Below are 13,601 nucleotides of genomic sequence, written 5' to 3' on the forward strand. Positions count from 1 at the left end.
ACAACATATGGCATCATCAACAAAACACAATCTGACAGCAACATTACAATTAAAACACTAGAAAAGTCATTTGAAAGGAAAAAACAAAAGTGAATCAGCACTAATGTAGTGCATAGAGCATCTTGTTTATTCTCAAAAAAAGGCTGTTTGTTTACCCAAAAGGCTTGTGACATTTCCTTTTACAAAGATCCAGCACTGATGAGACAAAGTTAAATGTCAAATGTTCCGTTGCTCCGTCTTTGAATGTCATGAGTGACTGCTGACTCAAGATGTTTTGTCTCCCTCACGACACAAATATGAGACAAATAACCAGGTGGTCCCTCTGATTCTTGACACACAAAAAACTGTGGATCCGTTTTGTCTTTGCCTTGGCGGTGTCCTCATGATTTGTGGGCTGAAAACAGTGCTTCAACTGCGTGTTCACGTTGCAAAAGAAACTAGAGGTCCATTTATTACTGCCATTTACAGCAGGGCTGGCCAGAGATCTCATTTTCACTATGTTCGGCTGTGCTTCCTCTTCTTCGCGGAGGAAAGTTGGCTCCAGTCAAAATTCTGGGCCACATTGCCCTTCAGGAACTAGCAGCGCATTTATTTGCTGCACTTTTGCAGTACAACTGGCACTATAGCAAATAGTCACCCAGCTCAAACTGGCCAATAATCACTGATATGTGATGGACAAGCTTTCTAACAATCAAAATTCAGGCAGGAGTCTGTCCGAGGTCGAGTGCGTCCTTTTGAGGTATAGCAGCCTGGTTACATATCTATGTCACCGTCGTATGCCAGGGTCAGGGGCTTCTGTGGCGGAGACGTCTTAGTTGTTTTGGATGGCTTACTGAAAAATAGACATGAGAAAAGCAGAGAGTGTATCTGACTAGGCAGCACAGGGTAGTCCAACTTGATTTCAGCCTTTACAAAGAATTCCATTATCTGATAGCAGCACACGGCAGACAACATATTCTGAGGAATATAACTCATACTTGAGATGGTGCTTTCAATAGAGAGCAGATGGTTAGGAATTTTCTTTACTTCTCATCTACAATGTGTGTGACCTCCAATGGAGCTTATGTTCTTAAAATTGCATAGCACATAGGGAGGATTCATAATGTAATATGTCATATAGTACATACCAGACCAGGAAAGATAATGCAATAATGAAGAGTATTAAGATGAATCCAACAGCAGTCACGGCGTAAACCCACAGCTTTACTCTTCCATCTGTGCAATCAAAAAGCAGTTTTAATACAAAGTTATACGTCTATATTTTTTGTCTGGAGATCTTCCGAGCTTTTTTCTAACATTTTAGAATAAAGCCGTAGATTTATTCTCTTTTCAAACATACTGCACAGGAGCAGCTAGAATATTTTGACATTTTTATGGTCCATTGAGGTTTTTTTTTTACAGCATATAATGATGAGCTCAAGTAAAAACATGAATGAATTCCACATCTGACCCAGTGATCCTAGAGCTACAAAGGCAAGTTCAAAGACAGGAGTGATCTCAGGCATGCTGGTCGAGCTGTAAAGATGATTTCCATTTCAGTACCTGGGCCAACAGGTCGTAAGGTCCACTCACTGAAGAGGTCCTGTGCCTGAGACGGCCCGGGTTTTAATCTTCCAGAGTTGGTTTTCACATCAGCTTTCTTGTTGTTGTCCACCCCCGGGGTTCTGGTGCAGTAGTCCAAGAAGCCGTGTGTGGTCATCACTTCAGTGTAACCCTTCTCACACCCACACACTCCACTCTGCGAGGAGCAAGAATGGGGGGGGGGGGCAAGGCCAGAAGAACATCATTTACAGCCAACACCGGACAACTACAATTGTTACTTTCCCATTAATACAAAACCCTGCTGACAAAACACACTGCCATGTAGTCGGACTACTCTACTTCACCCTTTCAAAAGACTTTCAGCCATGAACACAGGTTAATTCATCCCAACCCTGACATTAACCCATGCTCATCGGGGGGTAGATTACACCAACACTTCACAGATTTGGAGGCTGAGACTGAGCCACAGCTAGGATAAAAGCTAACACTCTAGAACCAAATGCAATCCACAAGATCACAGCATTATGGGCTACACTTCTGAGTCATTTTTTAAGGCATTTCACCTGTATTATATAAATTAAGCACAATTAAATAGATACCCATGTCAAATAGAATAGAATACAGACTGGAAAATGAACAAATGTGGCAAAACATAGAATCCGACCTAATTTAGGACCTGTACGGGTCTACGTTTTATTATCATAAGAGTCGGATCCTATTCTCTGATCACGAGGGAAATGAATAAGCACTGTGCAACTTATGATCTGTGGATCTACTGGCCAAAATGCACAACTTGGAAAGTCTCTCTGATATTTTGATCTTCTTTTATTGGGCTACTATATGTATCTGACACCTAACAGCTGTCTCACTGCTTCACGGACCCATGAAGACCTCTAATAGACTACACTACAGTGTGCAAGTAAAAATTACATAGGAAACAAAACGCTAAACAAAATACTGTGGCTCAGTTTTTTGAATTTAAAATCCTGATTACTTGCAATAAAAGACTTTGGGTTGCCAAAGGCACCCTGTAGTGCCTTCCAGAGCTCAGAGTCTCATACTGAGAAAATAAAAGAATAAGAACAGTCTGTCAGAATGCTTTAGGCTTTATCTCTTGCACTGACTGTATACAGCTCCCTCAGCTTCATCTTCCCAATTATTTTGCAATGCCAACTGTTCAAGCCAGCTTATTTCTCAGCCAGCAGTTAAGGTGACTAAAGCATGAAGTCAATCAGGGTCTTGCGAACAATTTCTAATATTCACTGACTCATTTGAAAACTGTCAAGTCTTCTTAGAAGATGAAGCCGTTGGTTTTTAAAAGCCTCAACACCATTGTTTTGCATTTTTAGTGCAGTTACATAGAGGGTACTCTAAGGGGCAGTAAAATGTCAAGCTCAGGCTATTTTCTATCATTTTCATGGCCAATTGTTGCAGGTTCTCCCCATCCAAGTATAGTCCCCAGGTATCGTATGACAATGAGCCCACTTTCATTGGTAGTACTGTGATTATCCATGAATGGTCTGTTCTTGACAATTAAAAATGTCATCTGTCACAATCCACTTAATGCCTCACCTAGAATAAGGTAGCAGCAGGGGACAGTTCAACCGCAGAGAGATTTACAGAGGACATAGCTGTCTGATCAAAGTACAAAGATCTTACCGGTGTGCAGTGTGAGAAGGGTTTAGTGCACGGTGGATGGCAGTGTCTGACCGTGGTCGGCCTTTTCTGTGGGAAACACCCCCCTGGAGAAAAACAACAGGTTCTTATTTCAGTTCTTTTACACATTGATCACAAAATTAATGTAATGTCACACCTGATTAATGGGCTCAGTTGCCTATCAGAGTCCCTGATCAATCTGTGAACATTTTAATTCCAACATGGAAAATTGCATGTCAAAATATCAAAGAGTAATGCCTATGGCTCTTGCTTTCTCTGCAGAGGGAAGTTATTCCTTCTGGCCTCATATTTGCCAGAAACGCTTCCTTACAGCGATAAGATCACATTCACCAACTATTTACAGCACATGAAGCTCGCCTAAAGCTTTTGCTCCCACTGCACTATTACCTTTGTTCTGTTTCTCTACGCCCGCTTTGCTTCCCACAAATACAAATGCATGATTATATTTATATGGATTGAAAGCCTCCCAGCTCAGAGTCTGGCTTATTGATTACTCATGTTAAGAGGGAGAAGACAAATCAATGGAGGCTGCACTGAGAATGGGCAGATCAAATAAGGTGTTAAACTCAAGTACAACACTATGCTAAAATTATTCCTTGAGTGTATGTTGCTCTATGTGTGTGTGTATGTGTGAGCGTTTGAGAAACTCAAACTGCAGGCCCTTTGATTTCTTTTGGAGGGAGTAAAGTAACTGATCATATTCTGTATAGTGTAGGATATAACCCATGCATAATAATGTTGTAAACTGAGATTAGCAACTGCAAACACATGATATCCGTTTTTGTATCCACTCGTGTTCCTTGTTTCAATTATCTCCCGAACAACAAGGAAATCCATTCTAAATTTATTTCTAAACCACCTGCGACAACAGTCTGCCAATATGAAAGCTTTCTCGGATGAATGAAAGAAAATTCACTTACTGTCATCGCAACTCTTACAAATTCCTTTTTAAGCGATCACATAATCTGATATTGTAGCACGTATCCATGTGATCCAGACTGAATTGAAAAATGAGACTCCATGCAGCTTTTTGCTGCTGTTCACACTGATTCAGTTCAGTGCCGGGGAGCAAATGCAGAACTGGGGCACTTTCAGCTGCAGTCTGAATTAAGCCAGATATACATAGATATTCATATTTATGTAAGAATGTGTGTCTGTGTGTGTGTTTCCATGAGTGCCTCTCTAGGATGGCCAGAAGATACTACAACCACACACCTGTGACATTGACACCATCTGAGCGCTGACACCACACTGCTCTCTCATTGTTGCTCCATCCTCCTGTCCTCCACACGTAACTGTGGCATTTTCCTCCTGTAGCAATGGCAAAGAGGCAGAGACCATTAGCCGTTTATTTTAGGTGTCCAGCCATGTCGTCAGGCTCCTGTGAACATTAACCATCACTTCTTCTGCTGCCCTCCTTCTTCGTATTATAAGGCAAGACGTATTATGTTTGCAGTGAATGGGATAGGCATTTTTCTCTGAAGCAGTGTGCTATGACACAAAGGCATCTTTAGGGAGGATGAGATGGTGCAAAGTGGTTGGAAACATATTAAAGACACCTCTTATTTTCCAAGTGGAAGGCTCTTATTTTCCTGGGGGGAGCTCTAGGGGAAGACTGATTTGAAGAGAAGAACAGTCAAAGACACTTGAGCCTGATTTTCGTGTATTAAAGAAAATCTAGCCGTACCGTTTTGGATTTTATGGCAAGATCACAAATTGAAGAAACACCACTGTAAAGGATTTTAAAATACAGCATCTACGTTACACATGCACACATGAATTACTAATATCAGATAATTATCATTTCAGCAGAAAAAAATCAACTGATTAATGAGGGAAAAGTCAGCTGGCAAATAACGGAAAGAATTGTGATATATGAGGTTAGACAAAAATAAACTCAGCATATGGAAACACTCAAGCGTTAAATGGCTGTCAAACATTTCAACAGTGATAGATACATCGAGTAAATAGATTGAGTGAAATGCCTAGATCTTCCTTTCGTCAAATTTGGCAAAGTGGTGCAGCAGCAATGACCTTTTTATGTTCAAAAACTCACCCTTTACTGACAACCTTCTCATCGTATTTGTAATTTTTACGGGCTAACTCCTCTGACATAGCTTCAATGTTAACTGCCATTTACAACAGGGCCGGCCATTTAAAAAGCTCTTGCCTTTTACCTCCGGATGGACAGGTTTATGTTCAATGAAAACCAAAAGAAGCCTCTAATCCATAATGTCTGTTATGAGCTGTGAGCTGATGAGTGTTCTGTCATGGTGCAAAAACTACTCTCATGAATTTCCAAGGTAATAGCGCCCTGATACACACTGATAAACACTGGAATACATTGGTTTCAAGGTCAGCAGGATGGAATGAGAGTCTGCCTGTGCCCCCCATGAGTAGATCTGAAGTTTATTGAACATTTCTTAGAAGATTTCCACTTAATTGATCCAACGTGAGGATCAGAGGCCTTCGTTCTTCTACTAGGCCTCCTACTGTTCAAAATCCAAGTAGATGCAGTGTGACAGCAGCACAGGGAGGAATTAAGCTGTCCTTAAGATAAATGCTGACCTCCTGCATACTGTATTTGATATTCACACAATCATTAGGTCAATTTAAAAAAGGAAGGAAGGCCAACTTAACACAACCTAAAACTGGGTTTTTGCTGACCTCCAGGTTGGACTCATCTGGCTGCTGTTATGTAGGAGTGCACTCAGGGTGTGTCCAGTACACTCTGACATCACAGCTGGGTGTGGTAACTGGTGTAAAAGCCTCAGAGAGGTCAGTGAATCAGCAGTGCAACAGTGTTGGGCCATCTTTACCTCATTAACAGACTTTTTAGTCTACTTGGGGTCAGCGGAAACAAGCTGTAAACACAACACTGTGTTTTACTGTGCTTATCATGTGTTTATCATGTTTTAAGCAAACACGAAGCAGCATTAGCATTATGGTTTCTGCGCGAAATGTCCTCACCTTTTAGCTGTTTCTGGATTCTACTAAGTCCTGAGAGAAAGATATGGCTGCTAAATGCTGCACTATATTCAGCAGCTAGTTTCTAACTTTGTATGTCTGCTGTTTGGGGCTGTGCAGGTAAGGAGCCTCCCTAAAGCTTTTCAATGAAAACAGCTGCTAGAAAACCAACAACAAGGGCTTAAATATGCTATATAACTCTGCTAGAGCTAGAGCTGGAGGAAAGTGCAGAGATGTGTGCTAATTCACAGAGAGTTCGACATGATTGACCCCTTTCACACAGAAGTAGTCATGTGATCCATTGTTGTATAAAAATATTGATTCCAGCCAGGTTTTGTTAAGCCTGTCAATAAAATGAGACTTTCTGACATTTGTATGTAAGTGGTTTCCTCAGTACCTTTACAGGGCTGGGTCTCAAAGACTTGATGTGGGCAGCTGCCCTGGTTCTCCATGACCTGAATGATCACAGCTCTGGAGCGAGCTTGGCGTCCTGTGGTCTCAAAGCTCCGCCCTTCCAGGCAGGTCAGTTGGCAAGAGCTCCAAGATGACCACACAGTCAAATGGCAATCTCCTGAGGGCAAAAGGCGACAGAAAAAGCCTCACTGATAGGCACAACTTCATCAATAATGCTGTCACACTTTCTTTCCAGATATCTGAGGGTGGTTTATATTTCCAACACTATTTCAGGGATCATTTTATTGGCTCCGCTGCTAGCTCCTGCAACATTTAAAAGACATCGAAAACAACTTCAGCACACATCTGCGGCTGATAATATACCAAATGCACAAACAAATTACTCAGACAACCCGGTGGGTATTCAGAAGTAATAGACCAACCAGAGTTATAAATTATACAATATGAGCTATAACACGAGCCCAACTGTAAAGGCAACACCCAATAATGAAATGTGTCTCTTAGGAGAAGCAAAACTCATTGGATTTGGGAAATGCTTTTAGTGGATAAAGGCTGCTTGATGTATTCTTTGAGACTGCAAATAACGCGTCAACACTTGTTTTCTTGAAGATCAAGCATTAATATGTGCAACCTTTGATAGGGTCAGCTTGTGGTAATAATATTACCCGCTGCCACAGCTCCACAGCCATTCACTGCCCTGAATGCCCATTAGTGACTGTCCGTGGATTGACACATCTCATTATTTTTCATCTTTACACGGATCCTCTCTATCAGCTCTCTCTCATGCTGCTATGGGTGTGGAAACATGCTGTGGCAAAAGCTGCAGTGTACAGCAAACAGCAACACACATGCACACATACACACATACTGTAGATCACATACATGTCGACAACCCCTCCCCTGGCCACTGCACTGCGTCTGCCACTTTCCCAGCAACAGACACATGAACACAAATACACACGCACACATCTGCTTTGGCCATCAAACACTTCTGATCCTGAGCCAAGGCTCACAGCAAAGGCGGGCTGAGTGATGAATCAAGGCAAGGATCAGAGGAGAGCGAGAGATAGATGAGCAAAAGCAAGCACTACAAGATGGTGTCTCTTCATTGCAAACGCTACATTAACATGACCCTCAATTGGCAAGAGCCATGCCAAAGGACATCAGAAATATCTTTTATCAGATGATAATGATTGTATTTCTCTTTTTAAAATGGCAAAACATTTACATATATTCTGTGCTGCTTGTGTGGCTGGCTTGTACATTCACTCAGCGTGCCTAAGGACAATAAAGCCTTCATTATAGATCTTCAGAGTGGAAAGTGTAACAGTGTTAGATCATAGCTGTCAGCTGGTCAGTAGCACCTTTACTATCGGCAAATGACCTCGCTGCTGTGGTGATTTCAGAATGTTAAGACTGACCATTTGAGATGCATTAAAAACCATGGCAGTACTTATGTCACAGGCCCCCATTTCCTCGCTAAAATTATCAATTGAAGGCACTGTGACGACTAAGTTAAGAATGTCTACAAGGTTACATTTTCTTTTTGTCTGTATGATGTCAGTTTTAATATACTAGCTAGTGGAAGAGCTCCATCAAGCCTAAATTAGACTTTACATTGTTCATTGTCTATTCTGGCAAGACAAAGGGAGGTGGACTCTGTCTGTCATAATTAATGTGTCTATATCAATAATGTTTAGTGCTCAAATACAGACAAAGTTGAAGGACAATGTTTCCCAAATATTGAACTTTTAATGTGACGATGAACAACATATTATCAATGCTGTCTTGTTGCCGCTGTTTATTTTCCCTCAGATGCAAATTCCAAAAATGCACTGATGAATAAGTTCATGGCCGTATATGTGTTATGTATATGTTTTTTTTCTTTTTATCAAGATACTGGCAGCAGTGATGCACTTTTTATTTTTATCCATCTCAAAAAATTGTGATGGACTGCACACTGGACTGCCAACAGAGAATGCATTAACTAGAATTGCCAGTGAAACAAATTGATCTAGAGATCTTCTCCTGATGCATATTGGCAGCAGTAGCTGTGGCCCACTAGGTCTGCTTGCATTGTTAGATTTAAGCCCATGAACATGCAGGGCCATTCATTCAAGTATAATGTGTAATCTCTGTGTAAGTAACACCTGATTTACTTCATAATTATTGACTCGGGCAAATGATGCTAAATACTGCAGGTTAGTGATGTAATTTGTAATTTCTGTGATTAAAATGTAGTGATGCACTTGTGACATCATTTTGTGGCTGCAACATAACGTGTACATTATTATACAGTCGGAGAAATATAAACTAGAAAAAGTTAAATGAAGTCACAAGGTGCAAATACAATGTTGAGACATATCACAAGTTACTGTAGGGATGTTTTAAGATATTATAGTGATGTCAGTGGGCAGCATGGCATTGTGGTGGTTAGCACTGTTGCCTCACAGCAAGCAGGTTTCAGGTTCGCTGCCCTGCAGCTCTGCAGTTTGAGCCTGGGGCCTTTCTGTGTGAATTTGCATGCTATCCCCCTGCTTGCGTGGGTTCTCTCCGGGTGCTCCGGCTTCCTCTCACAGGTTAATTGGTGACTCTAAATTGCCTGTAGGTGTGAGTGTGAATGGTTGACTGTCTCTATGTATTGGCCCTGAGATAAACTGACAATCAGTCCCAGGTGTCCCCCCCCCGACCCTTAAGGATAAGTGGTAGACAATGGATGGATGGATAGTGATGTTACAATTTACGTAAAAGCACAAAGTACTGTATGCTGAGTTCACTCCCAGAAATGTTTTGAGTACCAATAGGTGTATCATATTAATAGTAAAGGAAGGTTATACAAGACTTAGAATGCTAAATTAAGTTTAATGCTTTAGTGTTTTGAATTTTCATAATATTTCAGTACTTCTTTTGCGCTCTACCTGCATACTGCTTTCATTTTTAATGCAGCTCTGCTAAATAATGGGCTTTGCACAGCTATTGCAGCTTTGATGACACAGAAATGTAATAGGAATAATCAATAGCCAATTTCAGTGTAGGCTAGTTGTTACTAGCTAGTTAAATAAGCCAAATACAAAATGATTTGCTTTTCTGGATGGAGGATTTTAGTGATGAACCGTCATTTTAGATACCTCAAATACATTTGTGTTAAAGTGCGATGAGGTTCATGGAATCAGTAGCTGATTTAGCTAGGAGAGAGACACCTGCAAATCCAGCTAATTATTCCCAAATAACTCCACCCTTATCAGTGTTGCATCTCTGCTTTTACTCGCTGCTTTTACCAGCCCACACCGCTGTACCTGCACTTGGTGCTTTATAGCATTCACCTTGTAAGATCACCATTCTGATTAGACCGCTAATTAGATTACAATTGTGATGCTTTTGCAATGGCAATAAACAATAAATGTAATCAAGACTGTTCTTACTTTAATGTTTGCTTTGCACTGATACACAAACTCTTCCCACAAAGAATTCCTACTGTATGACTCTGTATTGCTCTTGATTGGCAGAATCTTTGCTCTCAGCACTGCAATCGGTTAATTTTTCAGCTAGCACAGGATGAATTTTCACTCTTTATTAATCTCTAGGTTACATACATAATGTGGGGCAGGAAACACATCAACAGTGTTCTCACGTAACTCTTTCACGTTTCTCTTTCAGCAATGAATTTCACAGCTTTGACACTCTTAGACACTGTGTTAACAAAGCATATGAACTTTCTTTTATTCAAGTGAATGTTGTGTGCTGTTTTCCTAGTGGTTATCAGACGTGCCCAACCAGATGATGCAGAGCTAAAATGCTCGTAAATTAATCTATGATTTTAATTGATTCTCAAATGATTATTTAGCAGCTAAAAATGTCAATCAATTCAGAGAGGGGAAAGTGTATAAGCAGTTTTCAATAAATGTCTTCACCCATACCATTATTAATGGTATTATGAATCCAAAATTAGTGTAAAAATATAAAAAATACTCCATGCAATCATGTAATTTTGCTCCATTTGAGCTGACTAAAAATATTAATATACTGTTTATATATCATACAATCACATCAATAATAACATTTCACATACTAAATGTTTGAATGCAGCTTTACCTGGGCAAGGGACAAAGCAGGGCTGCTCCATCTCTTGTTGGATCTGCTGCCTCAGTGTGTCCCCACAAAGCTCCTCCTCCACTGGCTGAGGAGGAGACTCAGACAAGTCGCCCCAGTGGACGACACATGACAGTTTCCTTCTTTGAAGCCCCTCACCACATCCTGCACCCTGCACACACACATACACACACACGCACACACAGGTATTACAGTTAACAGGTATGTTAAATTCAGACAAAAGTCTAAAAGCTTTACTTCATGAAATATCATTAAGGAGAAAGATTTTATTTTTGTTGAGAGGCATAATGCTTGTGAAAATTCGATCATATCATAACACATGCCAATGAGCAACCCGTCTCTAGCAGCACCTTAACCAGCTGCATAGCCACCAAACTGTTGTGTGCATATCATTTGGATGTTGGTTGAATGGTATTGTTTTCTAGTGTGCAAACACACAATGCATGCATGCAATCCATTACCTGTGGGATAAGAATTATTAATTAGTGGTTCACACTGGTCTCCATGGGATATCTATATAACTTAATGCAGCTATTTTAAGAACATTTTTAATTTAGGTAGAAAATTATATCCTCCAACTTAGTATCCGGTCATACCTCAACAGTGCATTGGGACCAATCACTCAGCAGCCACGTATAGCAAGGCCTTATGGGACATGGTTTGGTCTGGATCAGCTGGCTTGGACAGGGCCGACCCTCCTGGTGAGGCTCCTGCAGCATCCGCCGGTTGCGCACAGACTGACCTGCAGAAGAGCGCACAATTAGGAGGACCAATAGACCAGAGAAGACTCAAGTACAGATGTTAATATGACAAACTTAGAATAATGAAGAACTTGTACTAGTGTACTGTACCAGTAATATAAAAATACTGTGGGGGTTTTATACACTCAGAACTAAACTACATGTGAGTCAAGGTGAGAAAAAATAAATGCATCATTAAAATAGCAATTAATAAAATATGTGGTTGAAATGATCATTTATGTAGGTGTGAGAAGAGGCTGTGTCTTCTACTTTGCCTGCTAGCACCACACATCTATCACTGTGCCACTTTATGCTCAAATCTAACAGCTTCCAACACAAGTGCTTTGCTCAAGTGAACCATTAATAATGTGTGAGAGGAAAATTTTTGGTAAATGGCATCAGTGTGTTTGCTATGTAGTAGCAGCTCAGTGTCTGGGCCCTATGAGACTCGGGGAAGGCATGGCCTCCAATCAGCCATCCAGTCAAGACAGAAGCTGTGTGTGTCTGTGTTATGCCAGGGGAGATGCTGAGCTCCATGAGCCCCAGGCAGACATTGCAAAAGGACGTTCAGCTCTGCCATCTCAAAAATCAAACCAAAAACATTAGCGCTCCCATAGCATCCTGACAGAACAAGATCCTTGTGTCGTCTGACACAGATACGACGCAAATCCCTCATCAAGGCTGACAGATGTGTTTCCCTACATGTGAGAAGGAAGTGAGAGAGTGGCAGAGACAGTCACAGTGACAGTCCAGGGAGACACAGTCTTGAGTTTAAATCCCCAGATGAAAGTTAAAGTGAGCTGCTTGGAAAGAAGGGTTAACTGTGAGGAGACAGACAGCCAATGACAAAGTAGAAATAATGAACTTAAGCAGATACTGTCGAGTCTGTCTAATTAACAAAATAACAAGCTTTCTCTCAAGGGTTTTTGGCTTTGGGAGGCCTGAGAAACAATGTATGCATCCAGGTTAAATCATTAACTTTTGTATATTGAATGAGGTTATAACATGACTTTCGCCAAGTGATGCTAAGCATGCCACAGGTTGGTAATTACTAATTGAATTTTTGAAAGGAAGGAAGAGTATATATTTTATTTAAAAACACTGAATCATTTATGATGTCCATAAAGGTGAGCTGTAGAAAATTTTGTTTAAAATGAACCTGCTGTTACTTTAAAAAAATGGTCTTCATACAGAATGATAATGAATTGGGAATATTAATATATACATTGCTGAAAAAATAAAGCTAGCACACTGTTTCCCTGTATAATATGGCTCTGGATTACACATACTCGTAAATATTTTAATGCATTTAAATATATTCATGCACAATTCATGAATGCCTGAGTAGACGGAATAATGAGGCGCTGCACATGTGGTCGGCTGTGTGTCTTTTCATCATGTTAGCGTTCCCATTGGTTTAAGTTAAGTTTGCTCGTATGTTTACCTTGGCTTCCACAGGTGTGAGAGCATTCCGCCCACGTCGACCAATCAGACAGTATACAGCTGACAGGACAGTCAACCACACAGCTCTCTGACAGCTTCCACTTGTTGATTAGACCCAACTGCAGAAAACAAGAGTAGAGCTGTGAGAAGGGCTAGTTAATTATTTCCACTAACAAGAGAGAGGGAGCGCCCACATTTCCATATTTTAAATAGGGTGCAGTTCATTTTAGGACAGTGGAGATGCAGCAATTAAACAATTTTATCATTAACCTTTCAAATGCTATTGAGCTATAGTTGTACAGTCTTTGAGGGGGCAGGGGTGGGGTCACATTTTTAATGTGCACTATACTTAATATGGAGGCAACAACATCACAGCCTTTACCCCGATAAACCTCCCTTCACTCAGCAGTGTAATGTCATTCTGGATATCTTCGGAGGTTAGCTGCAAGTTGTGATATCCAGTTTGAAACCCACTAGTGACAAATGCTGCAGTTACTAATGTTTAAATAGAATTTACAGTAACATGCATCTGCAAGACAACCATATATCTTTGCATGATTAAGTCAAGACAATAAAATGAAGTGGTGTTTGGCTTGGTAGCAAACTGCTTAGTGAAGCATGAAGGTGTTAGATGATTAGATATATTTTCATTTAAACACACAGAGCAACTGGGCTTTTAATAATGTACTTCGTAAGCCAGTGGGAACA

At 40.6% G+C, this 13,601-nt stretch overlaps 1 protein-coding gene across 1 annotated transcript in view; it reads right to left on the reverse strand.

Moving 5' to 3' along the window:
• Positions 1 to 753: 753 nt before the first annotated feature.
• Positions 754 to 13,601, reverse strand: part of thsd7ba (thrombospondin, type I, domain containing 7Ba) — a 121,906-nt gene continuing 109,058 nt past the window's right edge. Inside the window, exons 20-28 of the mRNA XM_070838201.1 lie at positions 12,895 to 13,012; positions 11,307 to 11,452; positions 10,693 to 10,861; positions 6,584 to 6,757; positions 4,435 to 4,530; positions 3,202 to 3,284; positions 1,543 to 1,738; positions 1,128 to 1,215; positions 754 to 832 (exon numbers count right to left, since the gene is read on the reverse strand). Of these exons, the coding sequence (XP_070694302.1) occupies positions 754 to 832; positions 1,128 to 1,215; positions 1,543 to 1,738; positions 3,202 to 3,284; positions 4,435 to 4,530; positions 6,584 to 6,757; positions 10,693 to 10,861; positions 11,307 to 11,452; positions 12,895 to 13,012 (1,149 nt within the window). The remainder of the gene's footprint in view (positions 833 to 1,127; positions 1,216 to 1,542; positions 1,739 to 3,201; positions 3,285 to 4,434; positions 4,531 to 6,583; positions 6,758 to 10,692; positions 10,862 to 11,306; positions 11,453 to 12,894; positions 13,013 to 13,601) is intronic.

This window comes from Pempheris klunzingeri, chromosome 10 (assembly GCF_042242105.1).
Source record: "Pempheris klunzingeri isolate RE-2024b chromosome 10, fPemKlu1.hap1, whole genome shotgun sequence".
Taxonomy (NCBI): Eukaryota; Metazoa; Chordata; class Actinopteri; order Acropomatiformes; family Pempheridae; genus Pempheris; species Pempheris klunzingeri.